Source organism: Homarus americanus, unplaced genomic scaffold, assembly GCF_018991925.1.
Source record: "Homarus americanus isolate GMGI-L3 unplaced genomic scaffold, GMGI_Hamer_2.0 scaffold367, whole genome shotgun sequence".
In the NCBI taxonomy this organism is placed as follows: Eukaryota; Metazoa; Arthropoda; class Malacostraca; order Decapoda; family Nephropidae; genus Homarus; species Homarus americanus.
In genome coordinates, this window is record NW_024743709.1 from 2,482,757 (window position 1) to 2,502,756 (window position 20,000).

The window sequence follows — 20,000 nt, forward strand, 5'->3', positions numbered from 1 at the left end:
GGCAATATCTAGCGGAGATTAACTCGAAATGAAGAAAAAATTTATATTTCCCTAAAAATATGAGGCAGGTATTAGAACTCAATTTCCACTGCCATTCCTCCTTCATCTCTCTGTCATTTCCTTCGTAATTCAATCTCTTCTGTTGCTTCTAATCTCTCATTTCCCACTCTTATTTCCTCTGCTCTCTCTCTCACTCCCCGTTTTCTATATGTAACCAGAATTATCTCAAAGTTTGACAGTTTGTAATAGAATAAAGTAGATCAGAGTCATTAGGGTAAAGGACTTGGGGCTACTTTGGTTACTTTCAAAGTTTATAAACTTCAAAAGCAGTTCGGAGTTAAGATGAATTTGTTGTTGAATTAGTTGGAAGATGATGATTACTACTACTACAATTACTACCTTTTTTTTAATTATGGCCTCCAGCCTCCCCCAATAGCCATACCTTCGCCATCATTTAATTACTACAACTACTACTTTTTTTTAAATAACCTCCATCCCCCCCTAATAACCAACAATATATAATAACTATAACAACTGTTACGCCGTCTCTTAATTTACTTAAATATCCAGGTTCTAGGCGTAACCAAACAAAAAGTGAAGTAAATTAAAAGAGAATAAAAATAAATAAAATAAACCATTAAGAATTTAATTGATTAAATATTAACACAATAAAGAGCCTCGTAGGCTGTCACAACAAATTGATTCACCATCGAAACTTTTAAGACACAAGTGATACAAAACATCGAAACATCAAAAGAATAAAAATAAAGCATTGGATTATGTTAACACTGCATAAACATATAAAAACTATCACTGAAATTAACTAACGTGAAACAACACTGAATTACTTGAATACAACTAAGCAAATACTGATGGACACAAACAGAGACATAAATAGGTACTCACATAGATATACCACATTGGTGGCGACAGGAACAACACAAATAAATTAAGTATAAGTAACAAGTGACACTCAAAGGATGTGTACTGTATGACAAGAGGACTGAACTGACTCAAGTCAGTTGGTGGGTCCTATATATAAGGTCGGCTCCCGCCACGCGACCCGCCGGTGGGTCGTTTAACGATGCAGATGGTCGTTAGAGAACAAAGAATGCTGGTTACAATACAAAATAAAGAAATAAGATGGGCTTGAACAAATAATGACAGTTAAAACCTTACCAGCACAGGGTAAGGTGACTAGAATATATAATAGTAAATTTAACACATTATTACAGGAATAATATGGAACATGGGAGCTGTTATATATAAAAAAAATAGAAAAAATACGACACGGTCGTAACACAACATAAAAATAACAAGACTTTATTAGCACGATAAATAACTTGGCTTCTGTGTACCAAATCACCTTCAAACATTTTCGGGGATAATTACCACTGGGCAGGTCCTTGATGTCAACAACACCTCAGACATAAACACGCCCTCACCCACTGCCATGTGTTTCAATAAACTGTGGAAATTCAAGAAAATATTGTCTTGGCGTTTCGTGTTTCTCTTCCTAAAGAATAAGGAAAGTAAAGGAACAGACATGGTGGACGCTGAAGTCTTGCTCGCGATAAACAAACATGATTTAGTAACTTATTAGAATTATTTGGGGACTGTCAATAATTGGCAGTAAATATGCAGGTGTTCAGTAGGTAGCAGTAATCCCGACACCACCAGTTGTCAGTAAGTTATCCGGACTGGCGAGGTTCACGTCACCGGAGAGCTTGGGTAATACCTTCGTTCAGTGAGAAGTAAAGGGTCGAGTTCTCGGGTAAGACGGAAACTCATCACTAACTTCTGCATCTTTCCAGCAGAGTTACTGTACCTTCCCCTCTTATCTTACGCTTATTAGCCACCATTAAGGCCAAAAATTAAAAATAAGTTCAAGATGGCGAGGTGAAAGGCGCAGCTGCGCTGACAAACCAAATAACGTCTGCGCAGATGTCCCTCCAGGTGTGCCACTGTAGGCGGCAGGCAGCTCATGGCCAAAAATTTACGAGTACTTAAAGTTAATGACTCACAAATAAAAGACTGGAATACCTTTTGCAGTTTACGAATCTTCGGATCTTACTAGTGTGTAGAGTTAATTGTGCAAGAATATAATAACAGTAGCAGCAGGGATGACTTCAGTGCCTAATTTCTGTAGTTATTGGTTGGGTTTAGGTTACTGTGAGCTGTGTGGCCCCAGTCTTACACTATTAGTCCTTGAGCGTACAGAGGGAGACACTGACATGCTGTACAGAGCTGCTGCAGTAGGTGGTATTAGGTGAGGGGGTCGTCACACACACACACACACGTAGGGACTGCCTGATTATGTGTGTCGTGTGTGAATACTACCACTGCCTCGCCTGCTGGGGTACTTTTATATGGAGTGGATCTTCATAAAATCACACAGGAAAAAGGTAAACAATGGAGCACCTTACCATTCGTCTTTACAAACGTACATACAGTCCAAGCATAAATACAAATATACATAGATATATACAGTACATTCAAATATACACACAAAGTTACGTGCAAATTTATACACAAACATACATACAAACACATATATGGTAAGTTAAATACAACCATAAAAACAGGTAATCAAACCTAACTCAACTCAACGCAACCAAACGTAACGTAATCTAAGCTAAAACTATCTAACCTAACTAATCCTAACTAAACCAAACTAATCCTAACTAAACCAGCGTAACCTAACTTAATCAAATCTAATAGTTAACTGCCTCTCTTGCAGTTAAACCTTAAACGTCGAAATAAACAACTTTTTTGACACGTTACAAATATACTGTATATGTCAAGGACGGAGGGAACGAGATCTTTCATTATTGTGACGAAATTAACGAAAAACTCAAGAACGTTAAACAACTTCTCTGAAAAATGAGATCAAACGATTAATTAATGATTTTCTGTGTTGCAGATCCTGTAATGGTGTTGTAGGACCTGTAATACTGTGTTGCAGGTCCTGTAATAATGTGTTGCAGGTCCTGTAATGGTGTTGCAGGACCTGTAATGGTGTTGCAGGACCTGTAATACTGTGTTGCAGGACCTATAATACTGTGTTGCAGGTCCTGTAATAATGTGTTGCAGGTCCTGTAATGGTGTTGCAGGACCTGTAATGGTGTTGCAGGACCTGTAATACTGTGTTGCAGGACCTGTAATACTGTGTTGCAGGTCCTGTAATAATGTGTTGCAGGTCCTGTAATACTGTGTTGCAGGACCTGTAATAATGTGCGTAAATAATGTTGTGATTTTAACAGGTTTGAGTGTGTGTATATGTGTGTGTGTGTGTGTGTGTGTGTGTGTGTGTATTATGTACGTGGTTTAGTGTACACATATTTGGACGTATGTCTGTGTCTGTACGTGTGAGTGTAGTGTGCGTACGTGTGTATATTAATTTTCCATTGACCTAACTTGTGATATTATTTATTTCCTCAATATTGACCTGAACACCTGTATACGTTAGCAAGGACGGACACACACACACACACACACACACACACACACACACACACACACACACACACACACACACACACACACACACACACACTGTAACCATACGCATTAATCTACAACCAAAATGAGGTCTAGTCCACGGATATTGATGATCAGCTTCTTATTGAAATATAGGCCTATGGTATAACGTCAACTGGATAAACTATAGCTCTGAAACGTAAGGCAAGACTATAATAACAGACAAAAAGAGACCCGGAGTGTAAATATAAATAATTAAGGACTGTAAACTTCTCGATAGCATTTGTCTTATCGTTATTGACACCACGGGGAGCTGTTACGTCATGTCAACAAACCCTACCACGCATGGGCACCAACGGAGTCATCACCCACACCCACACTGATTAGTTATGAGAGGACTCTTGACTATTTAACAACCTATCGCCAAACATTAGCTTAAGTTCTGCTGAGAGTTTAGTGGGGAAATGGGGAGGTAATCTGGAATAATTGATGAGGCGCTCCACGTCTACCCGAGGTGAGGGATCTGATCCGTCTTTTGTGAGTAGGAGGTATACGGGGATCTAGTTCACATATTTATAACAGTCATATATAACTCCTCTTCTTTATCCTGCGCCTCAGTTTCTATACAATGGAGCGAGAGGCGACTGCAATATTTGGTTTCAGGATTACCATAAGAGGAAGTACCTGTGCTTATTTGGGATTACAAAACGGAGAATAATATTAATAGCTTTACATATACAGAGTTATACTGGGACAGAAGCAAAAGCCGAGTAATAATCCTCTTCTGTTACATATATTTTTTCACGCCTTTTATTGCCAAACGTTGATAATATATTTAACGCCAAGTTCTGTCTCGTTTCTTCAGGCAAACAAGTTTTCAATATACAAGTTGGTCCGCACACTGTGGTCAAGATACCTTTATGATTAAATATTTAAATGAACGTTCTAACTTTGCAACAGATAGTTAAATATTCATGAATATCTTAAAAGGCGTTTGTGGGGAGTTTACCGGCCGAGAAAAACAAAATAAAAGATTACAGTTTATGACTGTCTGTCCCTCTCTCTCTCTCTCTGTTTCCCTCTCTCTCTCTGTTTCCCTCTATCTCTCTCTCTCTGTTCCACCCCCCTCTCTCTCTGTCCCACCCCTTTCTCTCTCTGTCCCACCCCCCTCTCTCTCTGTTCCACCCCCCTCTCTCTCTGTTTCCCTCCGCCTCTCTCTCTCTGTTTACCCCGCTCTCTCTATTGTCAGCTGACCTCCACACGATCCTGGGCCATTAATGAACGCACACAACGGAGTTAACAAGGTTTCTCCAACATACATACATACATACATACATACATACATACATACATACATACATACATACATACATACATACATACATACATACATACATTCATACATACATACATACATGTCGGAACCGAAAATTACACACACACACACGTGCAGAAAATTAAAACAAACAAAATCAAACACAATAACAATAAAAAATACCCAAGAAACAAATGAAAAATACAAACAAACAAACGAACATATAGACAAACAAACAGCCAGACATATAGACAAACAAACAAACAAAAGTATAATAGAAATAAGCAAACAAACAAACAGACATATAAACAAACAAACGAATAAATAGACAAATGAAACAAAACAAATACATATAGATAAATAAAACAAAATAAATACATAGACAACAAACAAAACAACACATAGACAAACAAACAAACAAACAAACAAACAGACATATAGACGAACAAACAAACAGCCATAAACAAACAAACAAACAAACAAACAAACAGACAAACCCAAAGTCTCCCCAGACCCAGATTAGGATTAAGGGAAGAATTAATTAAAGGCCACAAGAAATCCTCTGTTTTTGGTATTATTTCCAAAATTAGAAAGTAAAGCAAAATGCAATAATGTCTGTTGTGTTGTGTTGTGTTGTGTTGTGGTCCACGGTGTGTTGTGTTGTGTTGTGTTGTGTTGTGTTGTGTTGTGTTGTGTTGTGTTGTGTTGTGTTGCGGTCCATGGTGTGTCGTGTTGTGCTGTGTTGTGTTGTGTTGTGTTGTGTTGTGTTGTGGTCCACGGTGTGTTGTGTTGTGTTGTGTTGTGTTGTGTTGTGTTGTGTTGTGTTGTGTTGTGTTGTGTTGCGGTCCATGGTGTGTCGTGTTGTGTTGTGTTGTGTTGTGCTAGGTGTGTTGTGTTGTGGTCCACGGTGTGTTGTGTTGTGTGCTGTGTTGGGGGGGGAAGTTGTGTTGCAGTGTGTTGTGTTGTGTTGTGTTGTGTTGTGTTGTGTTGTGTTGTGTTGTGTTGTGTTGTGGTGTACAGGTTGTGTTGTGTTGTGGTCCATTTCTGTGTGTTGTGTTGTGTTGTGTTGTGTTGTGTTGTGTTGTGGTCCACGGTGTGTTGTGTTGTGTTGTGTTGTGTTGTGGTCCACGGTGTGTTGTGTTGTGTTGTGTTGTGTTGTGTTGTGGTTGTGGGTTAGGTTAGGTCCACGGTGTTGTGTTGTGGGGTTGTGCCAGGTTGTGGGTCTACGGTGTAAGTTGTGTTGTGTTGTGTTGTGTTGTGTTAGTTAGTTGTGTTGTGGTCCACGGTGTAAGTTGTAAGCGTTGTGTTGTGTTGTGGTTGCGGGTCCATGGTGTGTCGTGTTGTGTCGTGTTGTGTTGTGTTGTGTTGTGTTGCTGTGGTTGTGTTGTGGTGTCGTGTTGTGGGTTAGGTTGTGGTTGTGTCCAAGTAAAGTTGTGTTGTGTTGCTAAAGCCAGGTTGTGTTATTGTGTTGTGGGTCCACGGTGTGTGCTTAAAGCAGTTGTGTTGTGTTGTGTTGTAACCATGGTGTGTCGTTGTGTCGTGTTGTGTTGTGTTGTGTTGTAGTTGTGGTTGTGTTGTGTTGCTGTGGTGTGTCGTTGTGTTGTGTTGTGTTGTGGTCTCACGGTGCGTTGTATCGTGCTGCGTCATCTCTCTATGTACGTCGTCATTTAATTAATAAGTTAACTCGTAATAATTACACTCAGGGCTAAAAATATTTCAATTTTTTTTAGAATCCCTTTAGCTTTATTTGTCTTAATTTACAGTGTGTGTGTGTGTGTGTGTGTGTGTGTGTGTGTGTGTGTGTGTAATTAATTTGCTCAACTCACCTATATCAATTATGATTATTTTCCCCAGGTGTGTTGCCGTCAGCGGTGTGGCGTGAAGTCTTTCGTCCTGGGAAGAGAAATAATTGACCACAACACACCTACTTCCTTACAGTTATGACGTAAGACAGGTAGAATCAAGGACACACCTACCACACCTGACCAGAGCACATGTGAACTACTCCACTTCAGACAGTGTTGAGGCCACATGTGTGTTAGAGACTTGTTGAGGGGTGCAGGTGTGTTTTAGTAAAATTAATTAATCACCTTCAGAAAGCGACAGATATGGAGAGTAGGAAGATATGCTTATTTACATACCTGTCTTAAGTGTACAGGTGTGAAATGTCGCATATATTTCGTCTGTGACCGTGTGGGTGTTCGTCTTATATATACATACCTGCTGAATCGATTTTTACCATATATGCTTCTCCTATATAATGTCCATCACTCGTACCGGCAGTGATATAAGCTATACGCATTTACATAAGCAGGTATAATGACATATATATATATATACCTTGCCCAGCTGTTATAATTCCATATAATATCTACAAAACATAAACGTCTTGAAATATAAAAAAAACATCGATATAAGTGAGCTGCGTGTCATATATGTCATTCATATACTAAACAACTCTCAGCCTCATATATAAGAATACTGACCAATGAAACGTAGCCTAAGGTTCCTTTAACCATTTCGTTGACAGACAGACAGACAGACAGGCAGATTCTTCGTGTCTAGAGAAACTACTTTGTGAAGATATAAACGCTGGTGATATATATATATTTAAATGCACCACAAAATGCCATCTGCTTGGTGCTTGTAGTACTGACGTGCTTGGTGTAGATGCCTGATGAGATAAACGAACCATTAACACCTCAAGTCACACCTTCTGCTTGGTGCCCGTAGCTTTGACTTGCTTGGTGCAGCTACAACAAGGCCAAGCGGTAAGCTACAGTAAGTCACACTATCTGCCTGGTGCTAGTGGGATTATATTTACGTGGTTGGTGCAGCGGCCTGGTGAGATACACAGACCAGTGACATAGCCTTAATTAAATCACACCATATGGCAGCGACTTGGCAATGAAGTGTGTTCCAGTGACCGGCAGGTGATGGGAATCAAGTGAACGGAAGGAGGAACGTTAAAAGATCGTATTGATACGTTCGAGTGAGTAGAAATTCCAGGAAGCAAAGATCGGTATCGTCAGTGTCGCCAAGGCAGTAAGGTTAAAAAGTGGCGCCTATTTTTTTTTCTATGTATAAAAGTGCAGTCTAAGTGTTAAAGTGTGCTAAAGTGTATCAAAGTGACCTCCATGACCGCCCCTGGGGACCTCGGCCCCATCACCACCAGCCCCTTCCTCCACGACTACCTCTATGCTCTCAACCTCTCCACTCTGGCCTACCCTGGCAACCTGACTTACTGGAGCGGCGACGACAACACCACAGCGACATGGGAGGAAGAGGATATCGGAGGAGGAAGAGGAGGAGGAGGGCCACTGACGACGCCAGCAGCCAATTGGTGGGGTCTGGTAGCCCTGCTGGTGGTGTTGTTGACGCTCTTCGGCAACATACTGCTCATCCTGGCCATCTCGTGGGATCGTCGCCTCCAGAACATGACCAACTACTTCCTCTTGTCCCTCGCCGTCACCGACCTCATGGTGGCCTCCCTCGTCATGCCGCTCTCCATCGTTGTCCTTATCTTAGGTCAGTGCCATTAACTTGTTCTATATCAGTGCCATTAACTTGTGTTGTTTAAGTGTTATTAATTTGTTCTATGTCAGTGTCATTAACTTGTTCTATGTCAGTGCCATTAATTTGCGTTGTTTCAGTGTTATTAACTTGTTCTGTCTCAGTGTTATAAACTTTGAGACCAATGTTAATAACTTCGTTGCAGTAGAGCAGATGGTATTTATTCTTCATCCAAGGTCAGGCGCCCTTAACTCTGGCCAATGTCAAGTATCTTTATATGGCTTCAGTGACAACAGTTGTTCATCTCAGGTGAAGTGAGGTGAAGCACCGTAGTAAACCCGATGGACATTTGGGGTCTTAATATAGAAGACGAACACACAACAGAACACAACGTCTGAACACCACACAACAGAATACAACGTCTGAACACCACACAACAGAACACAACGTCTGAACACCACACAACAGAACACAACGTCTGAACACCACACAACAGAACACAACGTCTGAACACCACACAACAGAACACAACGTCTGAACACCACACAACAGAACACAACGTCTGAACACCTGACAACAGAACACAACGGAACAACAGAACACAACGTCTCAAGAACACCACACAACAGAACACAGTCATAGACACTCACACAACAGAACACAACCACACAACAGAACATAACGGAACACCACACAACAGAACACAACGTCTGAACACCACACAACAGAACACAACAACGTCTGAACACCACACAACAGAACACAACGTCTGAACACCACACAACAGAACACAACGTCTGAACACCACACAACAGAACACAACGTCTGAACACCACACAACAGAACACAACGTCTGAACACCACAAGAGAACATGAAACATCAAAACACAACAGCAGAACACACCTATCACAGCACACAGAGAATGATGATGATGAGTGTGTTCAACAAGTAGTGTCTCTTTCGTTGTTATTTCGTCTAATATTGTATCTCTTATTATCTCTAATTCTCTCTCTCTCTCTTTCTGTGTCTCTAATTTATAAGACAATATGAAATTCTCTGTATTTAGTTTCACCTACACACATAAATACATACATACATACATACATACATACATACATACATACGTACATACACAAGAGTGTTTACAAGTCCAGTTCCCACAGTACCAGATATATAGTTAATCTATATGTTGACTCTATGTTTCTTATCCTTTTGTACTGAAAGCTTTAGTTACTCAAGTGACCCACTCCCCAGTTGCACCATATGTAACTTATTATCCCTGTTTATTGTATATTTTCAACCTTCTGGCTGTCATGTTATCTTAATAAACCGTTAATTATTATTATTATTATTATTATTATTATTATTATTATTATTATTATTATTATTATTATTATTATTATTATTATTATTACTATTATTATTACTATTATTATTATTACTATTATTATTATTATTATTATTATTATTACAGACACACCTACACATTCATACATTAATGATGTTATCAGAGGTTAATACCAGTACTATAAAAGCTTTGTTATACTCGCAAAATATAATGAAATATTCCTTTATCTATATATACATCTAAGTCTGTCCGTCAGTTCGTCTCTCTCGTATTATTAAAGATGTTTTTATAGTCTCGTCCATCTTGTATACAACCAGTGAGTGTAATAATAATAATAAACAGTTTATTAATAGAGTTGGTGGCAAAGTAACCCATAGGTATTATATTCGGGTTAACGCCAGATGATTTTATTCAGCTGAGAACCTGACCGTTAAAGGTAGATGAAAGTGAAATGTGATGGTGATGTCCGTAGAGTTTACCGACCTATTATTATTATTATTATTATTATTATTATTATTATTATTATTATTATTATTATTATTACTATTATTATTATTATTATTATTATTATTATTATTATTATTATTATTATTATTATTATTATTATTATTATTATTATTATTATTATTATTATTATTTTATTAATTAATTATTATTATTAATATTATTATTATTATTATTATTATTATTATTATTTAATTATTATTATTATTAATTATTATTATTATTATTATTATTATTATTATTATTATTATTATTATTATTATTATTATTATTATTATTATTATTATATTATTATTATTATTATTACTATTATTATTATTATTATTATTATTATTATTATTATTATTATTATTATTATGCTTATTATTATTATTATTATACTATTATTTATTATAGTTACCTTTATAATCAGTGATAACTCATAAATTATGGGTATTGAATAATGGATCTCAAGTCATTAGGCTTGGGTTATGGGTCTTGAGTCATAGGGCTTGAGTCATGGATCTCTAGTCATGGGGCCAGTCATGGATCTCTAGTCATAGTGCTTGAGTCATGGATCTCTAGTCATGGGGCTTGGGTTATGGGTCTCGAGTCATGGGGCTTGAGTCATGGGTCTTCAGTCATGGGTCTTGTGTCATCAGAGCTCCCTTCTTTAATTACGGCACAAAGTTCTGGAGTAACTTTTAAGAAACTCCTATTCATACTTTCTTTAACTATCTTTAATACTTTCTATAATTTTTCCATTATACTTTCTTTAATTTTTTACTATACTTTCTTTAATACAGAGAGACTACCTGCACACTCTTCCCTCTCTTAAGACCTCCTTCCTCCCTCTACTCCACCCTCTCTCCCCTCCACCTCCTTCCTCCCCTCCTACTCCCACCTCTCCCTCCTCCACCCCTCCCTTCCTCCCTCTACTCCCCACCCTCTCCCTCCCTCCCCACCCCCTTCCTCCCTCTACTCCCACCCTCCCTCCCTCCACCCCCCCTTCCTCCTCTCCCACCCTCCCCCCACCCCCTTCCCCTCCCTCTCTCCCACCCTCCCTCCCTCCACCCCCCCCGACCGAGCTTCTTCAGCTCAAGAGTCCAAAGTGAAACTACCTCTACTCATGTCCCGTCTTAAATACAGATGATTGGCTGAGATTCTAGCCCTCGGGAGTCCCTCGACGCTGATTGGCCACTTCTTCTTATAATCCTGGAGCGCTGATTAGCTAAGACACTAGCCCTCTGGCGTATCTTGAGGCTGATAGAAACCATCTTAATAATCCTGAAGCGCTGATTGGCTAAGAGTCTAGCCCTATTTAAATTCTTCACGCTGATTGGTTCTTGCTTTCTCCTTCTTGAGCCTCCAGTTCACTTAGCTTGTGGTTTTTGGCTAATCCTTGGCGCTGATTTGCTAATATAATTATCCTCAGGAAAACTGAACGCTAATTGGATGTTGGTCTCTACTCCATCAGCGTTGATATACTAAAATTGTATTTCTTGGAGCATCCTTGATTCTGATTGGTTGTGGTTGAGTGGCTTTTCACAACCTTTTCGCTGATTGGCTACCTGGTTGACGTGTCTCAACGTACACGCAGGAGATCAGTGTAGATGAATATACATGATCAACCTGTACACACATGACTCACCTGTGTGTACATGACCGATCGGTACACACATGGCCTACCTACGTGTACATGATCTCCTGAAGGCGTCAGTAGTAAGAACATAAAGACCATTTAACAGAAATAAACTGTTGACGGTAATCACCAAACTGACTCACATTACCACATACATTATTAAAGCTACAACACTAATTACCCCCTGGGAATCCTCTCATATAATCACCGTGATTAAGTAATTACAACCACCAGTTAAGAGGTTAATGATAGTAATGGTGATGATGGTGATTGATGCCACAGCAGGTAATTACAGGAACATCAACTACACCATTAAGGGAGGGACGGTTGTTAGTAAGGAAATGACGGCAATTAAGGTATTAAAAGAATAAGAACTTAATGACCTACTTGAGGTGAAGTGATGGCTGGCGAACGTCCGTCTGGTGTTGGTGATCGCTCGTGCTGACGCTGACTGCTTCCTGGTGAATATGCAACCTGTGACGAGAACCTGATCTATCTATATCTATCTATCTATCTATCTATCTATCTATCTATCTATTAACATGTGTCTGTCTGTGTCACTGTCCCTCATCAGCACTGAACCTGCTATGAGCCCTTAGCCACAGGCTCACACAGCTGGGCCAGTGAACTGTGTCTTAAAGTTGTGAGCTGAGGCTATAATGCTGCTGCTGCTGCTACTTTTTTTTGTGGAGGTGAGGTGAGGTGAGGTGAGGTGAGGTGAGGTGAGGTGAGGTGAGGTGAGGTGAGGTGAGGTGGCTCCAGCCTCCCTAATAGCCACTACTCAATCATTTTGTACCTTAATATTAAATATCCTAATACAAAAGTAGTTACTCTAGCTGTGTTGAGTTATTGAGTCGTAGATATATGCGACATTCAGTGACTACTCCTACTATATATGTATATATATATAATCTTGGTTCATCTTCTTTCCATTAATATAATTTCTATCAGACAAGATCTGAAAAGACACCCAAGAAACCTTATAGTTTAAGAATCTCCAGTGAGACTCTCATTAGTCCTATCTCTCTTTCTTACTCTCTCTCTCTCTCTCTTACCTCTCTATCTCTCTTTCTTCCTCTCTCTCTATCTCTCCTACTCTCTATCTCTCTTTCTTACTCTCTCTCTATCTCTCATCTCTCTATCTCTCTTTCTTACTCTCTCTATCTCTCTTACTCTCTATCTCTCTTTTCTCTCTCTCTCTACTCTCTTACTCTCTATCTCCCTACCTCTCTCTATCTCTCCTTCTCTCTATCTCTCTTTCTTACTCTCTCTCTATCTCTCTTACTCTCTATCTCTCTTTCTTACTCTCTCTCTATCTCTCTTACTCTCTATCTCTCTTTCTTACTCTCTCTCTATCTCATACTCTCTATCTCTCTTTCTTACTCTCTCTCTATCTCTCTTACTCTCCTCTCTCTCCTCTCTCTCTATATCTCATACTCTCTATCTCTCTCTTACTCTCTCCCCATCTCTCTTACTCTCTCTCTCTTTTGCCTCTCTCTATATCTACCACTCTCTCTCTCTTTCCCATCTCTCTATCTCTCCTTACTCTCTATCTCTCTTTCTTACTCTCTCTCTATCTCTCTTACTCTCTATCTCTCTTTCTTACTCTCTCTCTATCTCTCTTACTCTCTATCTCTCTTTCCTACTCTCTCTCCCATCTCTCCTTCTCTCTATCTCTTTCTTACTCTCTCTATCTCTCTTACTCTCTATCTCTCTTTCTCTCTCTCTATCTCACCCTCTCTATCTCTCTTTCTTCTCTCTCTCTATCTCCTCTTACTCTCTATCTCTCTTTCTTACTCTCCTCTATCTCTCTTACTCTCTATCTCTCCTTTCTTACTCTCTCTCTATCCTCTCCCCCTCTCTATCTCCTCTTTCTTACTCTCCTCCCTATCTCTCTTACTCTCTATCTCTCTTTCTTACTCTCTCTCTCACTCTCTTACTCTCTATCTCTCTTTCTTCTCTCTCTATCTCTCCTCTCTCTATCTCTCTTACTCTCTCCCTATCTCTTACTCTCTATCTCTCTTTCTTACTCTCTCTCTATCTCTCTTACTCTCTATCTCTCTTTCTTACCTCTCTCTATCTCTCTGCTCTATCTCTCTTTCTACTCTCTCCCTATCTCTCTTACTCTCTATCTCTCTTTCTTACTCTCTCTCTATCTCTCTTCTCTCTATCTCTCTTTCTTACTCTCTCTCTCTCTCTCCTTACTCTCTATCTCTCTTTCTTACTCTCTCTCTATCTCTCTTACTCTCTCCTCTCTCTTTCTTACTCTCTCTCTCTATCTCTCTTACTCTCTATCTCTCTTTTCTTACTCTCTCTCTATCTCTCTTACTCTCTATCTCTCTTTCTACTCTCTCTCTATCTCTCTTACTCTCTCATCTCTCTTTCTTACTCTCTCTATCTCTCGTCCTCTCATCTCTCTTTCTTACTCTCTCTCTATCTCTTACTCTCTATCTCTCTTTCTTACTCTCTCTCTATCTCTCTTACTCTCTATCTCTCTTTTACTCTCTCTATCTCTCATACTCTCTATCTCTCTTCTTACTCTCTCTATCTCTCTTACTCTCTATCTCTCTTTCTTCTCTCTCTCTATCCCATACTCTCTACCTCTCTCTCTTACTCTCTCCCCTATCTCTCTTACTCTCTACTCTCTTTCTTACTCTCTCTACTCCTCTCCTTCTCTCTATCTCTCTTTCTACTCCCTCTCTCTCTATCTCTCCATACTCTCACTCTCTCGCTCTTTATCTCTCTAGATTTATACTTTCTACCCAAATGTTCTCTACCAGATCTTCCTCTCCCTCAACCTCTTCCCTCCATCCTCCTCTTTCTCTCTTCTTCCCCCTCTCACCCACTATGCCTATTCCTTTACTATTAACTAACTTCCTTCTCCCTCCATCATCCATCCCTCCCCCAGTCATGTAAATCAATCCTCCCCTCCCTCCCTCCTCCCTTCATCCATCCCTCCACGAAACGTAATTAATCCTTCAACAGGGATTCAAGAGTCATTATCTCTGGCCAACCTCCCGACCGCCACCCAGCTCTCAAAAGGCTGGAGTTAACCTCACACACCTGTCGCTTTAATTGCTGACACCACATACACCTGACTCACCTGTGGGATTTTGTGGGATTTTGTCTGACTCATCTGTGGGATTTTGTGCCCCAATTTTTATAAGACGCAACAGACTGCCAGCTGGGAAGTGTAGGACAGTGTCATGTGAGAAGTGCAGGTCAAGCAACTGGGAGGTGAAGGTTAGTGCCAACTGGAAAGTGAAGAACAATTGCCAACTGGGAGGTGAGGTCAGCACCAACTGAGAAGTGAAGGACAGTGTCAACTGGAAAGTGCAGGTCCAGTGCCAACTGGAAAGTGCAGGTCAGTGCCAACTGGAAGTGCAGGTCAGTGCCAGCTGGAAAGTGCAGGTCAGTGCCAACTGGAAAGTGCAGGTCAGTGCCAACTGGAAAGTGCAGGTCAGTGCCAACTGGAAAGAGTGAGGGGACAGTGTCAGCTGGGAGGTGCAGGTCAGTGCCAACTGGAAAGTGCAGGTCAGTGCCAGCTGGTGCAGGTCAGTGCCAACTGGAAGTGAGAACAGTGCCAACTGGGAGGTGAAGGACAGTGCCAGCTGAGAGAGTGGCGTCAGGTAGTGCCTTTGCACAGGAACACAAGTTGGGTGTTTACAGAGGCGGAAGGAAAGTGTCTTGCTGCCTCAAGTTTCTGACATGGAGGATGAGTGGGAGAGATGGTGGGAGAGCAGGGTGAATGGGAGAGGATGAGTGGGAAGGGATGAGTGGGAGAGGAATGAGAGTGGGAGAGAGGAGAGTGATGGGGAGAGGATGAGTGGGAGGGTGAGTGGGAGGCAGGATTAGTGGTAGAGAGGAGGATGAGTGGGATAAGAGGATGGTTGAGAGAAGAAAAAATATAAAAAAAGACACACGGGTGAGAGAATAAGAAAGACAAGTGTGTATGTAACACTGACCAAGAGAGAGTTATGTATCCTCTCTCTCTCTCTCTCTCTCTCTCTCTCTCTCTCTCTCTCTCTCCCCTCTCTCTCTCTCTCTCTCTCTCTCTCTCTCTCTCTCTCTCTCTCTCTCTCTCTCTCTCTCTCTCTCTCTCTCTCTCTCTCTCTCTCTCTCTCCCTCTCTCTCTCTCTCTCTCTTCTCTCTCTCTCTCTCTCTCTCTCTCTCTCTCTCTCTCTCTCTCTCTCTCTCTCTCTCTCTCTCTCTCTCTCTCTCTCTCTCCCTCTCTCTCTCTCTCTCTCTCTCTCTCTCTCTCTCTCTCTCTCTCTCTCTCTCTCCCTCTCTCTCCCCTCCCTCTCTCTCTCTCTCTCTCTCTCTCTCTCTCTCTCTCTCTCTCTCTCCCCTCTCTCCCTCCCCTCTCTCTCTCTCTCTCTCTCTCTCTCTCTCTCTCTCTCTCAGTATTAACAGGGGAGTGTGTGTGTGTTTGTATTAGTATATATTTTACCATTCGCTTTTTAACTCCCGCATGGACATATTGTTTGTTTGTCTGTTTGTGTATTTACGCTTTGGAGACTCTTGCCTTTATATATGGTAGGAGTCAGGTACACACACACACACACACACACACACACACACACACACACACACACACACACACACACACACATAATCCCATACCTGTGTGCAAAAACTAAAAAAAATCTTTCTTTTCGGTTGAGCAGAAAAACTGAAACCTTTCGAAAAGTTAAGAATTAAATGTGTTTTTTTAATTCTTATATAATTCTTCAGTAAAAGTCAAGGTCAGGTTAGGTCACAAGAGGTCAGGTTAAGAGTGAACTAGGTTAGGTTAGGTTAGGTTAAACTTTACATTAGGTTAGGCTATGTTAGCTCGAGTTAGGTCAGGTCACGTTAAGTTAGGTTAGGATCAGGTTAAGTCTCTTTACGTTAGGTCGAGTTAGGTCAGGTCACGTTAAGTTAGGTTAAGTCTAGTTGGTTAGGTTAGGTTAGGTCAGGTCAGGTTAGGTTAAAGTACCATATTTACAGGAAGAGAATTCATTTATTTTGGAAGATTTGGGAATTGAAAGGATGATAATGAGTGAGTTAGAATGATGATGAATTAACTAGGATGATGATGAGTGAGTTAATGACCAATCCTCCGTGAAACAATGTCATGTAATATTCAGCCTAATCATCAATCCTTCTTGCTCTAGGACAATTACCAATCATACCCTCCCTCACGCCTCACTCTCACCTGTAATTATGCAAATTAAGGATGATAAATGATGCTGTAAGAGGAGGGTGGGAGATGAGCCCCACAGTGATCCCCGCATTTAAGAGGAGATGAATGACCAGATGGATAATTTAGTACAAGGATCATTACTTTACACTGATGGCCACACTAATTGAAGGGTAATTATACGCCATTATTCTCTCTCTCTCTCTCTCTCTCTCTCTCTCTCTCTCTCTGCATGTGTATTGTTTATAAGTGTCAGTGTGTGTACGTAAATGTATGTATGTATGTATGTATGTATGTATGTATGTATGTATGTATGTATGTATGTTTTTATGTACGTATGTATGCATTATTTTTTCTATTCTTTAAACTAATTTTAATCAATTTACATATTTTCCCAAACATTAGTTATCATCATTATCGTAAAATATTAAAGATAAAAAGCAAAATTATCAAACAAAATTTTTGCTTTGTTTTTTATTTCTGTTTTATCTGATTTTATGAATTTGTTTTTATTTAGTTTTATTCTGTCTTGTCAGCTCAGATTTTAGCAACTTTTTTATTGGTCCAGAGTTTATGTGAATATTTTTTGGTACTTTCTTTACACATAAGCCTGACTCAATTTGACCTAACTTGACCTGACCTAACCTAACCAAACCTCCCATACCCAATATTAATCTAATTTATCCTATCCTACTGAATTTGACCTAACCTAACCTAACTTTAACCTCATCCAACAACCTGCCACAAACATCACTGACTTTATATCTGTTTCTTATGAGACTGATATGCGTTGATCACAACCTAACCTAACCTACCTTTGCAACCAAATCGACCTTAAACCACAACACAACCTACTTGTCAACCAGTCGGCCTTAACCTGACACTGCATCAGCAATCGGCAACCAACCTAACCTGGCACTGCACATCAGCAATCCCAACCTTGAAAACACCAACCTGCCTTGCAATCCTTAACCTAGCACAAACACCATGCTTAATCAACCAGCACAAACTGGCCTGCATGCAGGCAGTCGGCAGCCAGCTGGGTATGGCTGGCTTGATCGGCCTTGGTGGGCTGGGCACGACCTCTTGTGGAAATGATGTAGCATTGACTGAGCCTGGTTTGTCCGGTTGAAAGATGCTTGGGGAATTAAGGGGTTTGGGTTGGGGTTGGTTCGGGACAGGGGTTCAAGTTGTCATAAGCACGGGCATGGTGCGTTGCTGGATAGATTGAGCACAGCATGGGTGGGCGTTTGGTGAGCGGCGGTAAAACAGGCAGGCTGTTTGAATGATGGCAGTGCAGGCTGGGGGATGCAGAGCCCAGGCCCATGGGCAGAACAGGCCCATGGGAATGACAGATGGCGTCACTTGACGGTACTGACGACCAAGATGCAGCGTCATGACAGGCTGCTCTGGGGCTGGCGCCATGACAGAGCGTCACGAGCGGCTGCTGACTGACACAAAAACCACAACATCCACAACACACTACTTAAAGCACCTGCAGCAAAAACCACAACAACCACAACAACTACCACAACAACCACAACAACTCAACAACAACCCACAACAACCACAACGCAACCCAGCAAAAACCACAACAACCACAACAACTACCACTACAACCAAGCAACACGCAAAACCACAACAACCACAACAACTACCACTACAACCACAACACCTGCAACAAAACCACAACATCACAACAACTACCACTACAAACACAACACTACCACAACAACCACAACAACAACATTAGGTAACACAGACAGGGTACAAAAATATTGTCAGCAGAATTACACCAACATTAAAAATCCAAGAAAAATAATGAAAAAAAAATATTAATTTACACAAAGTTGAGTTTCGCTCACGTCCCTACAGCTGTGACAAGAGTGAGTGACAGGAGAGTTTGGTGACAGGAGTGTGAGTGACAGGAGAATGTGATGACAGGAGAGTGAGTGACGGGAGAGTGTGAGTGACAGGAGAGTGAGTGACGGGAGAGAGTGAGTGACGGGAGAGAGTAACAGGAGGTGTGGTGACAGGAGAATGTGGTGACAGGAGGTGAGTGACAGGAGTGTGAGTGACGGGGGGAGAGTGACGGGAGAGTGAGTGACAGGAGAGAGTAACAGGAGAGTGTGAGTGACAGGAGAATGTGGTGACAGGAGAGTGTGGTGACAGGGGAGAGTGACAGGAGAGAGTGAGTGACAGGAGAGAGAGTAACAGGAGAGTGTGAGTGACGGGAGAATGTGGTGACAGGGAGTGAGTGACAGGGAGAGTGTGAGTGACGGGGGAGAGAGTGACAGGGAAGTGTGGTGACAGGAGGTGAGTGACAGGGAGAGTGGTGACAGGAGAGTGAGTGACAGGGAAGAGTGAGTGCAGGGGAGAGTGACAGGAGAGTGAGTGACAGGAGAAGGTGACAGGAAGAGTGCAGTGACAGGCAGAGGGCTGGGGTGAGGGGCTGGGGTGAGGGCTGGGGTGGGGGCTGGGGTGAGGGCTGGGGTGAGGGGTGGGGTGAGGTGGGGTGGGGGCTGGGGGAGGCTGGGGTGAGGGCTGGGGTGAGGGCTGGGGTGAGGGGTGACAGTGGGCGGCCAGACATTCATTTTATTCCGAGTCTTTTCACGAGTGAGGGACAAGTATTGACGCTCTGTGGGGAGGAGTGGGGAGGAGTGGGGAGGATATAGGAGTGTGGGGTGGGGAGGAATGGAAGAGTGTAAGGAGGGAGGAAGGGGAATGAAGATTTTATCATAGTGAACTGACCTACTAATATCGATCCCAGCGTCTCTGTGTACGTGTTCCTGTGTTCATGTGTGCGTGTTGCTGTGTTCATGTGTACGTGTTGCTGTGTTCATGTGTACGTGTTGCTGTGTTCATGTGTACGTGTTTTTGTGTTTATATGTACGTGTTTCTTTATTCATGTGTACGTGTTTCTGTGTTTATGTGTACGTGTTTCTGTATTCATGTGTACGTGTTGCTGTGTTCATATGTACTTGTTTCTGTGTTCGTGTACATGTGTCCGTTTTCATGTGTACCTGTTTCTTTACA

The 20,000-nt window shown here is 41.3% G+C and overlaps 1 protein-coding gene across 1 annotated transcript in view; it reads left to right on the forward strand.

The window, feature by feature from the left end:
• The window catches only part of LOC121877353 (5-hydroxytryptamine receptor 2A-like), a 147,732-nt gene that overhangs the window by 42,994 nt on the left and 84,738 nt on the right, over positions 1–20,000 (forward strand). Inside the window, exon 2 of the mRNA XM_042383073.1 lies at positions 6,650–8,323. Within this exon, the coding sequence (XP_042239007.1) occupies positions 7,933–8,323 (391 nt within the window). The 5' untranslated portion in view covers positions 6,650–7,932. The remainder of the gene's footprint in view (positions 1–6,649; positions 8,324–20,000) is intronic.